General features: G+C 38.4%; 1 protein-coding gene across 8 annotated transcripts in view; it reads left to right on the top strand.

Moving 5' to 3' along the window:
* The window catches only part of TAF2 (TATA-box binding protein associated factor 2), a 61,984-nt gene that overhangs the window by 11,074 nt on the left and 29,551 nt on the right, over window positions 1-21,359 (top strand). For all 8 annotated transcript variants that reach the window (XM_087931658.1, XM_087931657.1, XM_087931656.1 and 5 more), the window contains exons 8-16: window positions 269-382; window positions 1,638-1,737; window positions 4,104-4,189; window positions 5,380-5,515; window positions 7,474-7,628; window positions 11,531-11,645; window positions 13,761-13,870; window positions 14,781-14,846; window positions 16,354-16,606. In XM_087931658.1, coding sequence (XP_087787784.1) covers window positions 269-382; window positions 1,638-1,737; window positions 4,104-4,189; window positions 5,380-5,515; window positions 7,474-7,628; window positions 11,531-11,645; window positions 13,761-13,870; window positions 14,781-14,846; window positions 16,354-16,606 — 1,135 coding nt within the window. The remainder of the gene's footprint in view (window positions 1-268; window positions 383-1,637; window positions 1,738-4,103; window positions 4,190-5,379; window positions 5,516-7,473; window positions 7,629-11,530; window positions 11,646-13,760; window positions 13,871-14,780; window positions 14,847-16,353; window positions 16,607-21,359) is intronic.

Here is a 21,359-nt window from a genome sequence, read left to right as displayed (position 1 = left end):
GGCCTTCAGATACACTCTGATTTCCCTATGGAATCCAACAGAAAATACTCCAGGGGTCTACCTGGAAGTGGTTGAGGGTTGGTATGCTCCCAGTAGCAGTATGTAAACAGGTGTGTTTTTGTAAGAAGTACCTGGATATCAATTATATATCACTGCTACTAATGATATAAAGCCACTAATAAAATAGTTTGTTTACATTTGTATAAAAGCTGCTTGCTTTTCTAATTTTTCCCCATTTGATATTTACTTTCTTATGTTTGTAAATTAGCACGAACCTTTTGCACAGTGCCATGATAATAGATGAGACTCCTCTAACCAGGAGGTGCTTGGCTGAAGCCCTAGCCCAGCAGTTCTTCGGCTGCTTTATATCTAGAATGTCTTGGTGAGTAATTGGATATCTTGGAGAAAGAATTTTGCATTTCAATGTGTGAAGAGTTAGCATACTGCTAAACATAAAGAAGATTAGCATTAGTACCATCGTTGGTTTTACGAATAATTCTGAAAGCCACGATTGATAGCTGTGCTGAATTTACTTGGACATTTCTTGCCTTATCCTGGAATTTTGGGTGAATAAAGACCCCAACAAATAAATACTCAACCAAGCATCTCAAAACATGACTGGTAAATTAGCATAAAATGAAAGCATTTATGAAAGGATAAATTGAAAGTACAGGTAGTTCTCATTTACTGACTGCAGTTGGGATTGGCAGTTGCAATATTGCGGTAAAGTGAAAAGTCACGTAACTGCCTAACTTACAACATCAATTCTGGCAGTTAAGTATATCACCATGAATTGTTAAACATAGCGTCATATGCCAGCAACTTTTGCCAGCTTCTCCATTGAGTTTGCATGTTGGAAAATGGCTGCAATGGTCATAAATGACAATCATCTGACTGTGGGACAGTGCCCCAAATGTCCAAATCGTAATCATGTGACCGCCAAGGTACCACACATGATTGAACCTTTGAGAACTGGTTGTAATTTTGTGGCTATGTTCACTGAAGCACCAAGTGATCAGTAATGGAAGACTACATGTATAACTGAAAATACATCAGATTCCAGGTGTACTCACACCCCAAAAAATTATATAGAAACATTTTTTATAGTGGTTATTTTATTTTCGGCCTCTAATAGCAAAAATAGCAGGTTTATTCAATTATTCTATACTAGGCTAATGTTTTTACTGAGCTATTTATCATTTTATCCTTTTTGTAAATTCATCCATGCCAGTTCATCTTGTCTTGATGTACAAGTAGTTCTCACTTACCAACCACTTGTTCAGCAACCATTCAAATTAGGTTGTTGAAAAAAATAACTTTACAGCCAATTTACAGCTATTTATGATCTTTGCAACCTCAGCATGATCACAACCGCAGCCTGAGGCTGAGAGCCATGCATATGCTGTGCAAACAGCTACTCTCTTGAAATCCCTTCTTCTCCATATTCTCTGCTGTGCAAGCGGAAGGGAAGGATCAGATAAAGAAGAGATTGCTTACAGAACTCACAGAGCAGAGAGATTAGAAAGTAACTAATGTTTTCAGCTGTGAAAATATTTGCACTAGCCAAGTATTAGTAGGAGCAGTTGTAGACTACTCTGTATCAAAAGATATTTTGTTTTTTTCATTTTTATTTGCAGGTCAGATGAGTGGGTATTAAAGGGAATCTCTGGTTATATTTATGGTCTTTGGATGAAGAAAACCTTTGGTGTTAATGAATATCGTCACTGGATTAAGGAGGTAAATAGATGGATAGATGGATAGAACTTTTGCAAGAATCTCTAAATCTCCAGAGGATAAAATTCAACAAAGCTGTTGGTGTTCTTCATATATTTAAAGCAAAGTTATCACAAATAGAGGGACATAAACCAAGATACAAATAACATGTACAAGTATGTGCTAACTTTGGAACTATTATGTAAAATAGTTTATGTAAAATAGTTTATGTAAAATGTGGATTAAAGGCTAGAGTGGTCCATGAATTAAATACACAACTTTCTGAAATATGAACTTACTCTAATTATACATTTTCACACGACATTTCGTTGTGTTTGGGTACTTATTTAATGTCACCAACGAAGTATTAAGTAAGTCACCTTAAAGAAAAATCCACAAGACTCTGAGAACATGAAAGTGCTTGGCGTGATTTTGACTTGTGACGAGATAACTGCTAGATTGTTGGGAAGAACAATTCTATGTTAACATTTCCTTTGATTTTTTTTAAAAAAATATTTAATATGGAGAGTATTTATATAGAGAGGGATGTTCAATTACGTGAACTTCCTCCTGCTGTCAGAAACAACATAATTAAGACTCTGATCTATTGAATCAGAATTAGGCTCACGTTTTAGAGAACTCTGTACTTTTCTAGCACATGTCTAATGTCTAATTCAGCCATTCCTGATATGGAAGATCTTTAGATGTATGGAGACTCAACCAGTGGTGGGATTCAATTTTTTTTTACTACCGGTTCTGTGGGCATGGCTTGGTGGGTGTGGCAGGGGAAGGACACTGTAAAATATCCATTCCCTCCCCACCCCACTAACCTGCTTTCCAGCTCTGTTCTCCTGTGCAGGGCAACCAAAGAAGACCCAGCCGATCAGCTGGGACTCGGGAGGCAGAGAATAGATGGGGGCAGGGCCAGTCAGAGGTGGAATTTGCCAGTTCTCCGAACTACTCAAAATTTCCGCTACTGGTTCTCCAGAACTGGTTAGAATCTGCTGAATACCACCTCTGGACTCAACATCCTGGTTGTGGAATCCAGTATTCTGTAGTTCCAAACAGCAATTCACCTTGACTGTCAGGAATTATCATACTTAGTGTGGGCGGTGGAGTGGGGGGAAGGCAGCAATCCCATGACGGGACTATGTATAGTTTAGTTTTCTAAAGTTTAAATCAGATTTTTCTTCAATTTTTCTTTTTCTGTTTCTTCTGTTTTCTTACCAGTTTATTTTTTTAATGGAAATTTGTATTCATTTATCTTGGATGGGTGTGGGAGCTTTGAGTCAGTTTTGACTCTTAGTTAGCTCAGATTAACGTGCGAGCCAAATTAATCCTTCCCCATCTGTCCCCCAAATTTTCTGTGAAAATTTATCCCATTATCTTTGCCATCAGTGATAGGGTTAGGTAAGCAACCATTTCTTGGAGCATCATTTCAGACTTCTGGATTAAGTAATCCAGATGGACTTCTGAGATAGCTCAGGGGCCTGTAAAAACCAGATTACAAATCACTGTTTATTTTAATTACTTATTTACTACATTTACATGCCGCACATCTCACTGTGAGCGACTCTGGGCAGCTTACAATGACATAAATAATGATCTAAAACAGGAGTCTCCAACCTTGGCAACCCTAAGACTTCTGGACTTCAATTCCCAGAGTTCCTCAGCCAGCTTTGCTGAGTAAAAGCTGGCTGAGGAACTCTGGGTATTGAAGTCCAGAAGTCTTAGGGTTGCCGAGGTTGGAGACTCCTGATCTAAAACAAAAGATTAAAAACATTACAGTAGCAAGCATTGAGTAAAACATTAAAATTAACAACAAAATGAATACAAGAACCAACACGTACAGTGGGGTGGATCTTCCACTAGTCTACTGGCCACTTCCAAAATGGGACGCCCCCATCGGGGCCCAAATCAGTTGGCCGAGCCACGTTTTCATAGTCTTGCAGAAGGCCAGGTGGGTGGTGGCGGGCAGAGTTTACTTTAAGGGGCATAATCTTCCAAAGAGAGGGTGCCATGGGCAGAAAAGGTTCTTTTCCTGGATCCCACCAGCCGCAGTTCTTGGCCATCATGATCCACAGCATGTCCCTTCTGCTAGAGCAAGCGGGGTTTCTCAAGTAGTCTGGACCCGTGCCATAAAGATAGATTAAAATTTTAGAATACAGCTGTTAGTGGACAGATGTGGTTTAGCATAAGCATGTCCTTGTGGTTCGTATTCACAATTTCAGCAACAGAAAAGATCCCTAGGTTCAAAGAAGGTGCTTTTCATCCCCACGTGGCTTGATGTGCATGTTGTGACACCAGCTAAGATACTGTCTATATCTAGTCCGTTGTTTTTTTTTTTAAACTACTGTGACTACGTGCTCAAAGTATGTTTTGCATTTCAGGAACTAGACAAAATAGTGGCGTATGAATTAAAGACCGGTGGCGTCTTACTGCATCCAATCTTTGGTGGAGGGAAAGAAAAGGATAAGTATGTTTAGTAAACAATGGATAGAGTTACAGGGCAATTAATATATGACTATTAGAATAGTAATGAGAAATTGACCTTAGACTTAAAATTGTTTCTATTGGTGGGTCCTTGTGAAGGACCCTTTTGGCAAACATCTCTATTGTATCTGTGTGTGTGTGCGTGTGTGTGTGCCTGTGAAATTGTATTATACTGTATTGTACTGTATTAACTAAATATATGTTCAAAAACCTTTCCAGTGAAAGGGAACAGGTTGAGCGGTGAAATGAGAATAACATTTGACTTATTTTACAACTATTAATATTATTTTATTAATTAGAGCATGAGGGGAAAGTTGAATATGTTGTTTTATGGCAAGTAAAGAAGGGTCTTAAGACAAAGTTTTTGTAAGTTTCTTTTAAATTATACTTTAATTCAGATGTAAGCTTGTGATCCACAAAGCTTATTCTATAATTTCTTAATTTTTTATGCTCCCACAAGTTGCTTCATATTTTAATTGAAAAAGACTAACATAGTTACCCCTCTGAAAATTGTTGATGTCTTTCAGTACCCTTGTCACAGAATCAGACTTGAGATTTAAAGGCTAGTTATACATTTAATGTATATTATATCTTTTGGGGGAGGGGGTTGTTCTAGCTGTTTACAATTAGTTCGCTGCTTTAAACATTTTACAATTCTAGTGATTTGTTTATATACTGCTGTAAAAGTCAACAATAGGATTGCTATCTCTGAAACGATTTTATTCATTGATCTTAACAGCTCCTGTCTTGATTAGAATTCTTTTCCCCAATGTTATTTTTCATAAAATTCACATACTTGGAGATGAATTATGGAATAGCCATCAGTTTTAGCATGATGATAAAGAGGATGCACTTTTTATAATTGCTCATAGAATCATTATGCTAGTAATATTCACATAAAAGAAAATTACTGGTTTTTCCAAAACATATGTGAATCTTTTATTTATTATTTGGATTTTACATTCTGCATTTACCTTAAAAGTTCTTCAGAAGTGAATAAAGTTTGCAATAATACGAATTCTGTTTTGAATAGTCTAGATGTTTATAATGTTTATGTAATTCATGAATTAGTAAAAATATCTTCCTTTTTTATTTCTGCTATAGTGTAAGCTGCAGTAGATGTTTCATCTAAAATACACCATGAATTAAAATTATCCTGCTTTAATTTTCCAGCCCTGCATCCCATTTACACTTTTCTATAAAACATCCTCACACATTATCTTGGGAATATTATACCATGTTTCAATGCAAGGCCCACCTAGTTATGAGACTGATAGAAAATAGAATAAGCATGGAGTTTATGTTACAAGTAAGTATTTGGATTTTCTGTTGAAATATATTTAATTCCTTTAAAATTGGTGTTTTGTTTCTTTTCTACTTACAACGTGCTAAAATGATTTATTTCAGTTCTTTGTAACTTATAAAATAGTTTCCATTCTATACAAACATATACTCTCCATGAATGCTGAGAGATTTATGACACATGAACTGTCAAACGAGAAAACATTGAGATTTTTTGCTTAAATAAGACCATAACCAGGGTTTGAAGTTGGTTAATAAAGCTGACTAAGAAAAATAGTTAGTCTACAAACACAGATGATGCTAGCTAAGATTTCTGAGAGACACGGAGAAGGAGCGGGGAGGGAGAGAGATTACACTAACTTAAGCATTATAATTGTAATTTAAACAAATGGATGAAAATTGTCTTTGGGAACAGATTGTGGGATTGCCATTTTATGTTTACTCAGGAGAAAACTTAAATCCTGAAAAATACTTGCCATATTGATATTTGTTTGAATAGTTCTATTTCTTACACATGAAATAGGTCATTAGCCCGGCAACTGTATTCTGCTACCTTGACATCTTTCTCTGAATCTAGATATCATGGGCATTATTATTATTTTTTTTACATGACTGCCCCTTTAATCAGTCCCTTGCTGTTTGAATTATTTTGTAGACACATCCAAATGTGCTCTTTTGGTCTACAATAGCGAAGCCGGGAATCAGATCTCCTCTTACAACACTGTACATCAACTCCTTGTTGATGTAAACAACTGAGTCTATTCTATTTTCCCATGGAAACAGTTTTAAAAATAAATTGAAGGCTTTTAGAAGCTTGTTTTTTCTTATTTTATATTGGGCGTGGAGTCTATAAACAGTGATGTACTAAAAGGAATTCTGGAATATAGGCTGTATTAATCTAAATATGAGCAATGGTGATAAACAGTTCGGGAGAGCTCTTGAGGGTTGTCAGAGGCAGGAAGTTTGCTGCTGCTGGAACATTCCCATTAGGCTGATCCAGCATGACACTGTTTATGCTTGATTTGTAAACAGGATTCATTTTGGCACCAATCTGTCTTCAGCAACAGCTTTATGCCAAGAAGTAGTTGCAGGCATAATGAGATTGTTTGCAATAGATGTGGCTTGATTTGATTTAATTTGTGTCTTGAGCAAGGGCTTAATTGAACCCTGAGTTCAATAAACTTATTGGCTGTATTTTCACAACGTTAAACCATAAAATGTAATTTACAATAGCTGAATTCACATGATATGCTTAGTTCAAAAAAGTAAAAGCAATGTTGTTTTAACGAAATACTGAAACTTGGTGTTTCTGATGCTCTCTGCTTCACTTTGTTCTTCATAGAATGTTTAAAAGGAGTACTAAACTTTCAGTTTTTTTAAAATCAGAGGTACAGTACAAAAGAAAAGAATCAAGGTTTACTGCAGAAGTCATTAAATATAGGAAAAAACGTTCCTGCTAATTATTCTTAGTTAAGTTAAATCAAATGCCTTTGGTCTGGTTCAGAGGTGGGCTGCACTTACGTTAACAACTGGTTTGCTGGTTGTGAGCGCCTCTTTGGGGCTGAAACACAGCATCAAACATGCAGCTAATCTACTCAGGCAGCTCCGGTGAGTACAGCAGGCACGGCACGGAACTCAACTGGTCAGCGTGGATGGGGGGAACAAGCCAGAAAGTTAGTTATATATGGGAAGGATAGCGCAGGGGCGGGTAGGTGGGCCCAGCCAGCGATCACAACTCCCGGTTCGCCTGAACTGGTCCGACCAGGCAGCAGCCCAACAATGGTCTGGTTCTATGTTTAAGAGTCAAATGTGATTTTCAGTTTCCAAACACTTGAATATTCCCCCCCGCCCCCTTTTTAAAGGTGCATAGTTAATATTATTGTCATTTGCATTTCTCAAGGTTAAAAACCTATTTAGGTTTATGAGACTGACCAATTTTCTGAATCTGACTTAATTTCATCATAGGTTTTTAACAAATTGCTGAGTCTTGCTAGCACCGCTTCTTCCCAGAAGTTCCAGTCTCATATGTGGAGTCAAATGCTGGTGTCTACATCTGGGTTTTTGAAATCCATTTCCAATGTGTCTGGCAAAGACATTCAACCTTTAATTAAGCAGTGGGTGTATCCTTTTCCATTGTGCTTTGGGCTATTTACACGAAGGTGAAAAACAACTGTTCTTAGGACAATGTAAACAAACAATCTAAGATATGAAAAATTGTCTTTGGTAATATTGTTCAAATTGTTTTTTTTGGGGGGGGGAAGGATCAATCCCATCTTGGTGGTGATTTTATTTAATGGTGAAATATTTTATGGTAGTGGTGGAATTTTAGAAGGAGTATGACACTTCTGAAAAACGGAGGAACTCTAGTGAAATTCAAGATAATATTACCCAATGATTCTTGTAAATGTTCATTTCAGATTCATGAAAACAACATAGGTAAATGTATGCTCTGATTTGAATTGTGAAAACATATCCATAATGCCAACGCACTTGTGAGTATGCATACTAGTAATTTAAATCACTATGTAAATTAATTGCATGGAATTAGAGGTACAGATCTTAAAACTTGCAAAATCTATTTGGTAGTTTTAATATTTTAGTTTGGAGATTTTACCTTGTGAATACAAGGATGTTCACAAAATTAAATACAACAGCATTCTTGCTGCCGCAGATAGTTTTTGATAATGTAGCATCTTTGATAATTAAAATGCGGAATTTCTGTCAATCTCAGTCCACTTACTCCTTGTTTGGTGACTCCTTTTTTAAGCAACTGCTCACAAATTCAAGTAGTCTTCAACTAACAAACATTCAACAATCGTTCAAGTTACAACACAGGTGACTGAGCCGATTTATGACAGGCACTTGATGTAGCTGGCACAGTGTCCCTGTGATCGTATGATTGTGATTCAAGCGCTTGGCGACCAGCTCACAATTACAATAGTGACAGAATCCCATAAGTCCATTTGATTGCTGTTTGCACCCTTAATTGCCCCCTTCCAGTAAACAAAGCCAATAGCACTTAGACTTATATACCGCTTCACAGAGCTTTACAGCCCTCTCTTAAGTAGTTTACAGAGTCAGCCTATTGCCCCCAACAATCTGAGTCCTCATTGTACCCACCTTGGAAGGATGAGTCAACCTTGAGCCTGGTAAGATTTGAACTGCCAAATTGCAGTCAGCGGCAGTCAGCAGAAGTAGCTTGCAATACTGCACTCTAACCACTGCACCACAGAGGCTCATGGCAGGAGGTCACAAATGGCAATCATTTGACATGCCTAATGAAGGGGTTCACCTAACAATGAAGGGCTGTAAGGTGGAGTTCCTGATCCCAATTACCATTGACACGGTAGTAAATGGTAGTAAAAAAATAATTTTCTGACCAATTGTGTGCACTTAAAACCAAATTTCTGCACCTGACAACAATGCAAGCTAGACTGAGAGAGTATCACTGGTATAGCTGCCTGAAAGAAGTTTATCTGAAAGAGATGGCAACATCGAATGATCTTCATAGAGTCTCTCTCCCTTCCCCCTCCCTCCCTCCCTCCTTCCCTCTCCCTCTTTCCCCCTCCTTCCCTCTCTCTCCATCTCCCTCCTCTCTCTCTGTCTCCTTTCCCTCGCCCTCACTCTCCCTCCCTCCTTTCCTATCCCCCTCTCTCCCTCCTTTCTCCCACCTTCTCTCCCTCCTTCTCTCTCCCTCTCTCCCCTCCCTCCTTCCCTATCCCCCTCTCTTCCCTCTTCTCTCCCTCCTTCTCTCTTCCTCTCCCTCCTTGTCTTCCTCTTCCTCTCCCTCCCTTTCTCTTGATCATGTGTTCACTTAATGACCATTTTACTTAACAACCAAGTCTCTGGACTAGATTGCAATTGCTAAACAAGGTGTAATGGTATAAAGGTGACCTGTATTTGGGGTTGATGGGAAATGGGATCTAAAACACCTGGAAGGCATTAATGAAGATTATTCTGGGCATCTTATGCACAATTCACATTTTCATCATGTATAGAAATGATGAAACGTCACCCAAACTATTGTATACCTTGATTTATCCTTTCCTGAAACCATAGAAGGTGATTAGAGGAATTCTGAAAATGATAATTCCTTTGTTAAGGAATGTGTAAACTTCCCTTTGTGTGCATTGCTTATCCTGAACTTTTGTTGCAAAACCAGTTCAAAATCTTGTACTCGAAGGAGATTTGCAAACTGAAGCAAATTCAGTTCAGTTTATGTTATGAATATATTATCTGGAGTCAGCAAAGATTGTCATTTATTAGTCCATTATTTTTAATCAAGCCTAATTTTCTAAACACTCCTGAGAGGTCTCCAAAATGTAATGAAATTTGCAAAATGAGACGACGAGCCAGTTCTACAATTCATCTTATTTGCCTGATTTTTTTCCTTTGGATGATTTGCACCCAGATGCCACTTTTCCGTTGATAGAATGCTTTTTGGAATCAACAGTCTAGAAAGACAGTGGTTTCATTTAAAGTCTGTTCTAGAATATTTAAGTGTTATGTAGAGCAAAAACACTTTGTTCTGTGGGAAAGAGGTGAGGGAGAGAACGGCTCACCGTATGTGAAGATCTGCACTTGAAGAAAGTGGCATGTAATTTACAGGTCCTTGATTAATGACCAGTTGTTCAGCGACTGTTACAAGGACAATGAGCAAATGCTGCTTACGATTGGTCCTTGTAAGTTCTCAGCTTAGAACAATCTGTTTAGTGACCGTTCAAAGTTACAACAGCCCTGAAAAAAGTAACGTATGACCATTTTTCACACGACCATTACAACAACCCCATGGTCATGTGATCAAAATTTGAATGTTTGGCAACTAGCTCGTATTCATGATGGTTGCAGTGTCTCAGGGTCACATGAACAACTTTTGCGACCTTCTCACGTGCAATGGGGAAGCCAGATTCACTTAACAACTGGGTTACTAACTTAACCACTGTAATGATTTGCTCGGCAACTGTGGCTAGAAAGATCGTAAAATGGGACAAAACTCACTTAACGAATATCTCACCTCACAACAGAAATGTTGGGTTCAGTCGTGGTTGTAAGTTGAGGACTATCCATAGTTGCTGCTGTTATAGGGTCTCCTCGGTCATGTGATCTCAGTCTGGCCTCTTGGTGACCAGTTTGCAGTTATGACATCACAGTATCCTGTGGTCATGTGATTGCGATTTGCAACCTGCCTTGTCAGCTTCACACAAGCCAAATCAATAGGGAAGCCAGTAGGGAGTCACTAGTGATATCTACATGACATCACACTTAGTTTTTCAAAAAAAAAAAAAGGTAACTGGAAGTGCTGGAATTAGATAGATAGAATTCTTTATTGGCCAAGTGTGCTTGGACACACAAGGAGTTTGTCTTGGTGCATATGCTCTCGGTGTTCATAAAAGAAAAGATACATTCGTCAAGAATCATAAGGTACAACACTTAATAATAATCTACTAGGATGATCAAATCATACTAGGAAACAGCCAATGAAAACCGTAAGGATACAGGCAGCAAAGTTAGAGTCATACAGTCATAATTGGGTGGAGATGGGTGAAAGGAAGGATGAATAGTAATAGTAATGCAGACTTAGTAAATAGTTTGACAGTGTTGAGGGAATTATTTGTTTAGCAGAATGATGGCATTCGGAAAAACCTGTTCTTGTGTCTAGTTCTGGTCATTATTATTGTCATTAAGTGTTCATGGTCATATAACGCCACACTTAGTAATTGCATCACTTAGCGACAGACATTCTGGTCCCAATTAACCAAGCACTACTTGTACATGGTAACTAACTTTCCTTTATTAACCTACATCTGGACTGCTCAGATTCAGATTTCATACAAGAACTTAGCATTTGAAATGCAAAGATGTCTGCATGCAAAAATGGGTTTTCATAATTTGGGATTATGACTGACACATTCATCAGGGAAGACTAGCTCTTTCAAACCCTAAATAAGCAAAACTTGTGCATTGCAGTTAAGTCTAGAAGCTTAAGAGACCAGGGTCATTTTTTCCTATTGAGTTTTTGCAGAGATCAAAACAGTGTGGTCAAATTTTATGGCAGTTTTGCATTTAATCGAAAACGAAATGTACTCGAATTAGAAATAAAGCAAGACTATACCTCTCCTGGGACACAGAAATATGTGGTAAGTTTACTTTTTGACCCTTTTTTCCTTAATAAATCTCTCAAAATACTTAAATATTGCATTATAGTTCCTTTTGTATTAAGTTAACTTCTATTAAATTTAGTAGTTATTTTATTAGCCCGAACCCTTTCTGCAGAATCATGGCCCCCATTTAATTTAAATGCTTCTTTTGTCTCTTGTTAATGAAAGTTGAGTATTATTTTCATTTATTAAGATCTAAACCTATATCCCTTTTTTCCCCCTATCCTGTGAAATATTTTCACTTTCTTTTCTATAGCACCACTCCAGGTATGCTCTAGAGTCAAGGATACAGGTCGTCCTTGCCTTATGACAGCAATTGGGACCGTGCTTGTTGTCACCAAATAACATGGTTGTAAAATGTGATGCTATGTGACACGATCATATGGTGATGGCAGTCTCGGCAGTCCCGGTTGCTGCCATAAACTCTGGATAAGTGGGTTGTTAAACAGGAAAAGGTGGAAATCCCAAGTAAGACATGCAGGAACGCCATGCAGTGTGTGTGTGTGTATGTATATGTATATGTGTATGTGTGTGAAGGTGGGGTGGTGAGAACTTGGGAGGGCCAGTGGCAGTGGCGGGATTCAAATTTTTTTACTACCGGTTCTTGGTGGGTGTGGTTTGATGGGCGGGGCATTCCCTCCCCTCTCCTGGGGTAAGGTTACTGCAAAATCCCCATTCCCTCCCTACCCCACTAACCTGCTCGGGTGTCAGAGAATAGATGGGGGCTGGGCCAGTCAGGTGGTATTTGCCGGTTCATTGAACTACTCCAAATTTCCACTACCAGTTCTCCAGAACTGGTCAGAACCTGATGAATACCACCTCTGGCCAGTGGGGAGTGCTGGTAGTGAGGAAAAAAACAAGAGTGACGTAACCAAGGTGACATGAGACCTACCCTGCCAGCTTTCCCATTGACTTTGCTTGCGGAAAGCTGGCAGGAAGGTCACAAATGGTAATCAGGTGTCCGTGGTTTGCTGTAATGGTCTTAAGGATCTGTCGTGTGTCCATTTTTTCAGTGCCACCATAATTTTGAACAATCCTGAATGAATGTGTGTAGGCCGAGGACATATTAGTGCAGCGGCCCCCAATCTTTACAGCGCCAGGGACCAATTCTGTGGAGGATGGTTTTTCCGGGGGAGGGGTGTGGTTTCGTGTGCTACCCAGATCTTGTGCATGCGCGGACGGGGCTTCACTCACACGGCTTAGTTCTTGGCGTTCCTCCATTCTGCAGCCCTGGGGCTGGGGACCCCTGGTTCAGGGAACAAGGAAAAAAACCTCAGTTGAACATTTCTTTGCATGAGAAGAATGCTGCATGTGTTACACTGGATTTTATCCAGGTTTTATATAATGCTTTTAATTTTATTTATAGCCTAGAGGCCCAAAAGCAAGTTACAAATATAATCTAAACTTGGTATATTAGATAAAACGTTTTTACAAGTAAAACAGTTAATAAATAAAACTGCAACTCATTGATTTGTTACTAAAAATCCCGTTTTTATAGCCATAGTTAAAAATCTGGGCACTGCAGTCTTGGGATTTTTATCTGCAAGTAAATTTTTTACATACTTTCCCTCATTTGGATTTTACTTGTTAAGCTGTTTTATCTAATGCCAAGATTAAGATTTATCTGTAATTTCTTTTTGGAGCTTTTGGCTGTAAATAAAATTTGAAATATAATTCTTTCAGTTACCTTCAGCTAAACCTTGGTCAGTACCGAAATAAAAATGTAGGCGTAAATGTTGAATTCATTTAACCTCTGGTCATTTCATGTATGTTTTGAATGTAAAAAAATATGAGTTAAAAGCCTGCCTTTTGATATGTAAAATAATGGGGCTAATATGTAAAATAATAAAAGTTTTCTTCAGCAAGAAATAGCTGACAGGGTAAATATATTAAATAGGGGATTCAGTATTGCGCAGTAAACATGGTCATATTCAAACCTCTGTTTATCTTTAACGCACGCTTAAGTGACAATGACAGAGTCAGTTTCTTCAGCCTCCTCTGTGAAGGTGAGGAGGGTATCAGTGCAAAACGCAACTCAGACTATCATAGATCATTGTGACTGCTGGTGCTTGATAATGATACATTTTTTTCAAGGGTCCCCTCAAAGTGACAGTGCAGGAGCTTGATGGGTCTTTCAACCACACGCTTCAAATAGAAGAAAACAGCCTCAAACATGATATACCCTGTCATTCAAAGAGCAGACGGTAGGGCTTTTACTTACCATCTGTGGAATTTCCTTATAAAATGCCTATCTGAAGTGACTGCCATAAATTGTTTTTAATGATTTTGTTGTTATTAGGCATGTTTGATTAAAAGTCTCAAAACCGGTGATGCCGCCTTGTCCAGTATCAACAGGGCAGTATGAAAAACTAGTCTTCGCGTGAGGAATACAAACGTGAACGTTTTGATGTCTACAGTTTGATCTGGGTCTTCTGACATTGTTTCAGCAGGATATATATATATACAGTGGAACCTCGGGTCGCAAACGCTCCTGTTTGCAACCAAATCGGGTGCCTGACAAAAAATCCACCCAATTTGAATCAGGTGGCAAACAAACTCACTGCAAAAAGATTCCCTTTCTGCGCTGATTTCCTCTTCGGTGCCATTTTTTTTTTTTACTGTGCGCATGCACAGTCAGTCGTGCTTCTGGACACGACCAAATTCAGTCACAACCAGAGGCTGGGAATGGATTACGGTCACGACCCGAGGCTCGATTGTATATACTCCACTCAGCTACTCTTAACAACTCAAAGAATCTTAGTTGTAAGAAGGTGTTGGTCACTAATATGCACTTCTGTCTCCCTTTCGGAGATCAAAAGGTTATAAAACAGTATTCTGGGTATCCAGACAGTATAAACTGGTATGAACTATTTGCAGCCTAATTAAAGCTATTGGAAAAAAAAAAAGGCAACTATACAAGGAAGTAGGGAGAAAAAATAAACAATTGCCACAGAAATAAGAATCAGCAAAAATATATCAGAATACCCTGTTTGATTGACAACCTAATCATAAGCTGCTCTTTCCTTTGTGTAACCATGACTACTTCTTTTATTTTTACACCAAAGAAAAAGACAAAAATATGATTTTACTATGCATCTCTTGGTTTTTATGCAGCAATAAGAAGAAAAAAATTCCTTTGATGAATGGAGAGGAAGTGGACATGGATCTTTCCGCCATGGAGTAAGTAAACTTATGAAAGGTACAAAGCTTTTCGAAATCTTCTCCATACAGCATTTTCAAATACATAATAGAATATTGAGCTGTGGTGGTACAGTGGCTAGAATGCAGTACTGCAAGCTACTTCTGCTGACTGCTGGTTGCCAGCAGTTCAAGTCTCACTGACTCAAGGTTGACTCAGTTTGCAATTGATCCAAATATCAAAAAAAAAAAGTACTACTAGCAATAGCAATAGCACTTAGACTTATATACTACTTCACAGTGCTTTACAGCCTTCTCTAAGCAGTTTACAGAGTTAGCATCTTGCCCCCAATAATTTGAGTCCTCATTTTACCCACCTCGGAAGGATGGAAGGCTAAGTCAACCTTGAGCCTGGTAAGATTTGAATGGCCAAACTGCAGGCAGCCGGCAATCAGCAGAAGTAGCCTGCAGTACTGCACTCCAGCCACTGAGCCACCGAGGCTCATAATCATTAGTGCAGGGACTCTGATTATGCATTCTGACACCTCTGTATTGAAGGGAGTGTTCAGAATACAGGAACTTTGGAATACTCTGTAGTTTGGAGGACCAGGAACTGTTTTGTAATGGTGCTCACAGAAATAGAAATTGAGGTGTTCAAAATGTCTAGGAACTTTGTTAAATTTTGTTATGTGGCATGAAATAATTACCTCCCTAAACATCTTCATATAATAACCTAAGAAGCAGGAAATAAGCCTGCCATATGAAATGTATAACCTTTCCTATTTTATAAAATTAATACCCTAAAAGTATTGTTTGGCAGAGAGGGAGAGAAATTGCTCAGTAATACTTTTAAAATCACACTTCAGTGTTGTGGGCGATCCTTTCTGATCTTAGTTTTTGTTAACCATATTTTGTATGACTCTGGAATTAGCAAGCTGAAACTTCTAAACAGCATTTTTAAGTGTATTTGCAAAGCATGATTTAAAAGTTAAAGAATTGAATTGTAGCTTGTTAGTTTCAATGTCACGGCAATCAATAGGTACTGGAAAACCAGAATATAAAGAAGAAAGCCTGAGAGAGAGGAGGAAAAATATGTAAGTCATGAGCTGTTCCTCAGTTGCCAAATCCTAATATTGTATACTTGAATTATGACAGCCCCAAAATTTGTGTATGAAGTTATGACTTAGTTTATATTGTAAATGACCAGAGTGAGTAGTTTCTTTGTTATTCTCCAGAGAGCTCATATTGGAAAAATTTGACGCCATATAATACACCAAGCAATCAGTAGGAACTGGAAATGAGACAATATAGAATTTTTCTTCTATGTTTGCTTGAGATTATTTTCAAGTATATCAATTGTAGAGTTGCAATGTTCTTTGCACTAAAAATTGTGTTCCAGATAAAAGATTTATTAAGCACAGAACTCACTATCCTGAATGGGCTACCAATTTTCATGGTGAAAATATCAGAGATGCCACAATCAAAAAAAAAAATGATATTATTCAATTAGTTTGCTGCCCTGACCTAAGTTTTGATCCACTTCTCCCAGTGCTGATTCCCCTTTACTATGGATAAGAATAGATCCAGATATGTCCGTTTTGAGGAAGGTAGAATTTGAACAGACGGACTTCATGTGGCAATACCAACTCCGCTACGAGAGAGATGTGGTTGCGCAAGAGGAATCCATTTTGGCTCTTCAGAAGTTCCCCACGCCGGCATCCCGGCTTGCGCTGACCGATATTCTCGAACAAGAGCAATGCTTCTACCGAGTGAGGATAATGGCCTGCTTCTGTCTTGCAAAGGTAAGAAGTGGCCAACTGGCTCTATCAGATACTAATGCAGGTTCTTTTAAATCTGAGCAGCCTGCTAAAGGTGAGGTGGGATGCAGCTTCAGAAAACCAGGGTTTTTTTTTCTCTTTTACCCATCTGTCATTACTTTGAAAACCATACATAGATCAGTGTTTCATGTAAGGTCCCTGGGTATTGTTATATTCAAATACCACTAGATGGCATCAGCTCACTGTCAAAATAGGGGAAAAAAAAAGAAAAAAGAAATGGCCAGAGAGAGAGAAATTAGAAAAAAATTTCTGTTCTTCTGCATCATTCTGCAAGATATCAGCTATTCTTAATTTTTAAAGTTTTTTAAAAATGCTTAGTTTAAAAAGTATCCACATTGTGGCTTGAGTACATATAAAGTGCCCACTAGTTAACTGAAATTGGAGCAAAGGTGAATATGAAGTACCCAAGCAAATTCTATGGTCTTTTGTTTAATTCAGTACTATCTAGAGGTGGTATTCAGCAGGTTCTGACCAGTTCTGGAGAACCGGTAGTGGAAATTTTGAGTAGTTTGGAGAACCGGCGGTAACCTTCCCCCAGGAATGGGGTGGGAATGGAGATTTTACAGTATCCTTCCCCTGCCACGCCCACCAAGCTACACCATGCCTACCAAGCCACGCCCACAGAACTGGTAGTAAAAAAAATTGAAGCCCACCCCTGGCACTATCATGCTTCTATAATACTCTGTTCCTCATCTTGCCACTTCATTTGAAGCCTCTGAGATCGAGTTATTTTGGCATTGACCCTTTTGGAACCATTGGCTACTGTTAAGGTTGATTCTACAAGCAGTCCTAGACTGAACAACCATTGGTTTGGTGGCCATGTCAAGTTACAGTGGCACTTAGGAAATTAGTGTATAACCATTTTCACACTGACGACCGTTGCAGGGCGCCCGTGGTCACATGATCAAAATTTTGCCGCTTGGCAACTGGCATGTATGTATGACGGTTGCATTCCCCCGAGGTCATGCAATCCCCTTTTGTGACAAGCAGAGTCAACAGGGGAAGCCAGATTCACTTAACAACCATCTTACTAACTTAGCAACTGCAGTAATTCACTTAGCAACTGTAAGAAGAAAAGGGGGCAAAAATGGCGCAAAACTCACTTAACAACTGTTTCACTTAGCAACAGAAATGTTGAGCTCAATTATGGTCATAAGATGAGGACCATCCATACTGCAAGTTTTTTCTTTCACGTGCCAGTACTTTTTACTTTTTTCTTTCTTTCTTTGGAGAAGGAGCGCTATCATGAATAATCTACAGGACTCAAAACAAAATCAAGATGGCGGCCACAATCTCCTGGCTGTCTTCTTCACGTTTTTGACTCTCCTCGCCTGGTGACATCTCTGGGAACCATTCTTGCCTGCTTCATGGGCTACCAACCACAGCACCTACAGCCGTGCTGCCATAGCCTTGTATTGTCAGCCAAAAACTTAGAGAGGAACCATAAACTAGAGATATTTCCACGCTTTGTTTCCAGCAAATACGCATGTCCGTCCTCTTATTCAGTTGTCACAGCTGCAGCCCATGAAGAGGATCAAGGCCCTTTCCTCCCGAGTAGACCATGTCTCTTCCTTATCCTCTCTTCCCTGCGTGCCTTAGAATGGAGAGGGGATGGTTAAAATGTATCTTTTAGAAGTCTTGTTGAAGTTTTACTGTAGATTCTTTTTAATTCCAGGCAGTCTCCTCCCTCTTCCAGATCCTGCCCTTATTCTTTTTCTTTCCCTTCCTGCTTATGAAAAAAAAAATTAGTGTCCAGAAATCTTTATTATCCCTTTGGCATTTTGTTTTATTTTCAGTTTAATTGCCTATTCATGTCAAAGCGGATTTTTCCAATTTCTTATTTAAGTCTCTTAGTTGTCAGTATAGGGAAGGAGGGAGAAGAAAAAAAAGCCAAACCTTTCCCTTTCCCTTTCCTTCGCTGCTTCCGACTCTTCTTTGGGAGCGATGTTATTTTTTGTAAGTTTAAATTCCAGAGTACCTTAGTTGTTGCTTTTACAATTTAACCCGGTCAGCCAAAACTGTCACTTCTTATCTTCCTCCTGCACATTCTTTTCTGGTTGAATTCTTCTTTGTGGTGGCCATTTCTGACCACCTCTGCAACCGCCTTCGGGAAAGGGAGTAATGGTGAGCTGAGGAGGAGAGATGCTGCTCTCCTCGACCCTGCTGGCGGTCTCCCCCCTCTTCACCAACTCTACAGGGTGGCTTAGCCCCGAAACCAGCTGGCTCGGGGCGCTCCAGCGGCAAGCCCAGACCGAAACCGCACACGATCACAGATTTCTGTCTGTCGCCGAAGAGACTTCAAATCAGAACTTTGTAACTAAACAGTAACCCCAGGAAGAGAAAGTGAAAAAAAAAGAGCAAAAAGAAACAGCTTGCATGTATTTGGATTATTTGGTGATCTTTGGATTCTTGGTTATTACATTTGAATGACTAAAATTAATCGGGTGTTTGTTTAAAAATTTATACAATGGCACCACTTCTTGATGAATTGAAAATGGAACTTATAAAGTACAAAGAAGATGCACAAGAAGGGAAGGGTTCTTTTGGCTTCGTTTTTCAATTCTTAGAAATGGAGATTTGGAACTATGAGAAACAACAAGAAACATCTGCAAAACAAGAAGACTGGGACAAAGAAGAAGCCATCTTTAATGAGCAAGTAATTTTATGTGGGGAAGAAAAAGGAAAGCGGGGAAAGAGAATGGAGAATTTAAGACTTAAAAAAACAACCAAAGAAAAGAAAAATAATTCAAAAAATAAGTATAATACTGGAAAGCAACAGAAAAGGGGAATACAGAAGAGAGAAATAGAGGTAGAGAGACAAGTGGGTAAAAAGGGGAGAGAAGAAGAAGAAAGGGAAGAAGGAAAGGAAAAGAAGTTACAAAGGACCGGAGCAAGATATAGAGAAACAGGACCTATTTAGAGATAATGGGTGAAAATCTAACTGAAAAAGGGATTCTGTAAAGGTACATAAGATTGTATTGTTATATTAGTAATAGAAATAACTTTAGAAAATTGGAAACAATGTATGATTAAAATGAGGGATAAAATAGTTAGTGTAATTTAGTGAAATGTTTGTTAATAAAATAAGTGAAATAAAATAAATGAGAAAATTGAATTAGGAAGGAACGGGAACATTTTAATTAGTTAGTGTTTTATAAAATATAAGTGAAGGGGGGGGGGATTAATTATGGAAAGCTTATAATTGTTCCCATAGAAGTATGATATTTAATTGAAAAGTAATGTTAAAGAAGTTAAGACTTTAATGAATATTAATATTAATGATAGAATTGAATTGGAATGGAATGTGTTGTTTTAATTACATACATTTATATTTTTTTCTTTTTTTAAGAATATAGTGTGTATTTTAAGAATGTACCAAGCAGAATCCGAATGGAAGTTATGTATTATATTGAATGTTATAACTTTAGGGTATATATTGAAGCCTAAATAAGAGTTAAATGGATAAACTTAAAAGATACAAAGGCATCATACTCCAACCAGTAACTACAGGAGACATTTTGTTTAATGAGAAAAGATAATAGATAACTGAAATAGGACAGACAAAAAATATAAATACAATGATTTGAATTGAGATGAGATAATTAAAATAAAATTGAGAAAATTAAAAGAGGGGAGAAGCTATGCAGAAAATGTAAAATAGTAATAAGATATGGAATAGAATATAAAAATGAGCATGAACCTGAATTTGTGTCTGTACGAAGAAATGTAACCCGGGATTATGCTGCTTTCAAAAAAGATGTTTTGTTTGTATTTTTTTTCTCTTTGTGAAAACTCAAATAAAATTTACAAAAGAAAAAAAAAAAGAATAGAGAGGGGATGGGCCTGGGTCCTCCTCTGACTGCCCAACCGGCCTCTGCCCTTCCCCAGCCTCCTCCACAGCTTCTGGAGTCATACTTCCACTCCCTGTTGGCTGTTCCTCCTCTCCCTCAGAGTCAGTCTCCAACAGGGGCATGACACCTTAGTTGGAAAGGAAGCAAAGCCAGGGGAATCCACCCATCTTTTGACTGGCATTAAAACACAAAGGGCAACATCACTATCTGATGTACTATTAGGGTACAATAGGAATCGACAGTGAAGTTTGCCAACTGACCCACTAGAGGAAGATACTTTAACACAACTGTCTGGCTATAACCTCCTTTTTGTCATTAAGTAAAAGGATTACTTTGCTACCTTTTGGGGTGAGGTTTTGCTTAAAGAAATCCTTTTGCGTTCAGTACTGTCCTCTGTTCTCAAATAGAGTAGGTTTCAGTCATTCACTAGCCGCTAAAACGGTTGTCCTGGTAGAGAATTTTGGGGCAAATAGACCAGCTGTTAACTGTGCTTTCCTGCCATGTCTGTTTTCCATCTGGAACTGGAGGAAGGATCCTGAATTCCAAATTGTCTTTCTTCGTGGGTGATCTTGTAACTCCCCGGGTGGCAGAGGCATGGTTGAAATTTTCATTGAGGTTATTGGCAGGATATGTTGAGGAAATCAGTAATGCTGATGCCTCTTCCATGACTAGCTTCTTTTCATATTCAAGATTGAATATGTGGCTTTTGTACAGTGGGGAGGGCATTACTGAAACATAGATGTGAGGAAAATAATTACATCCAGATATTGATTGTGGGAAATGATCAATGACATATGATCCACAGGTAGAAACTCTCCCCTTGACTGAAGTATCAACTGAGGTTATAATGTATTTACATTACAGGC

The sequence above is a fragment of the Pseudonaja textilis genome, chromosome 3 (assembly GCF_049901715.1).
Source record: "Pseudonaja textilis isolate UNSWEBS1 chromosome 3, rPseTex1.2, whole genome shotgun sequence".
Taxonomy (NCBI): Eukaryota; Metazoa; Chordata; class Lepidosauria; order Squamata; family Elapidae; genus Pseudonaja; species Pseudonaja textilis.
The sequence above is the reverse complement of the archived record's forward strand: the minus strand, read 5'-3'. Positions and strand labels throughout refer to the sequence as shown.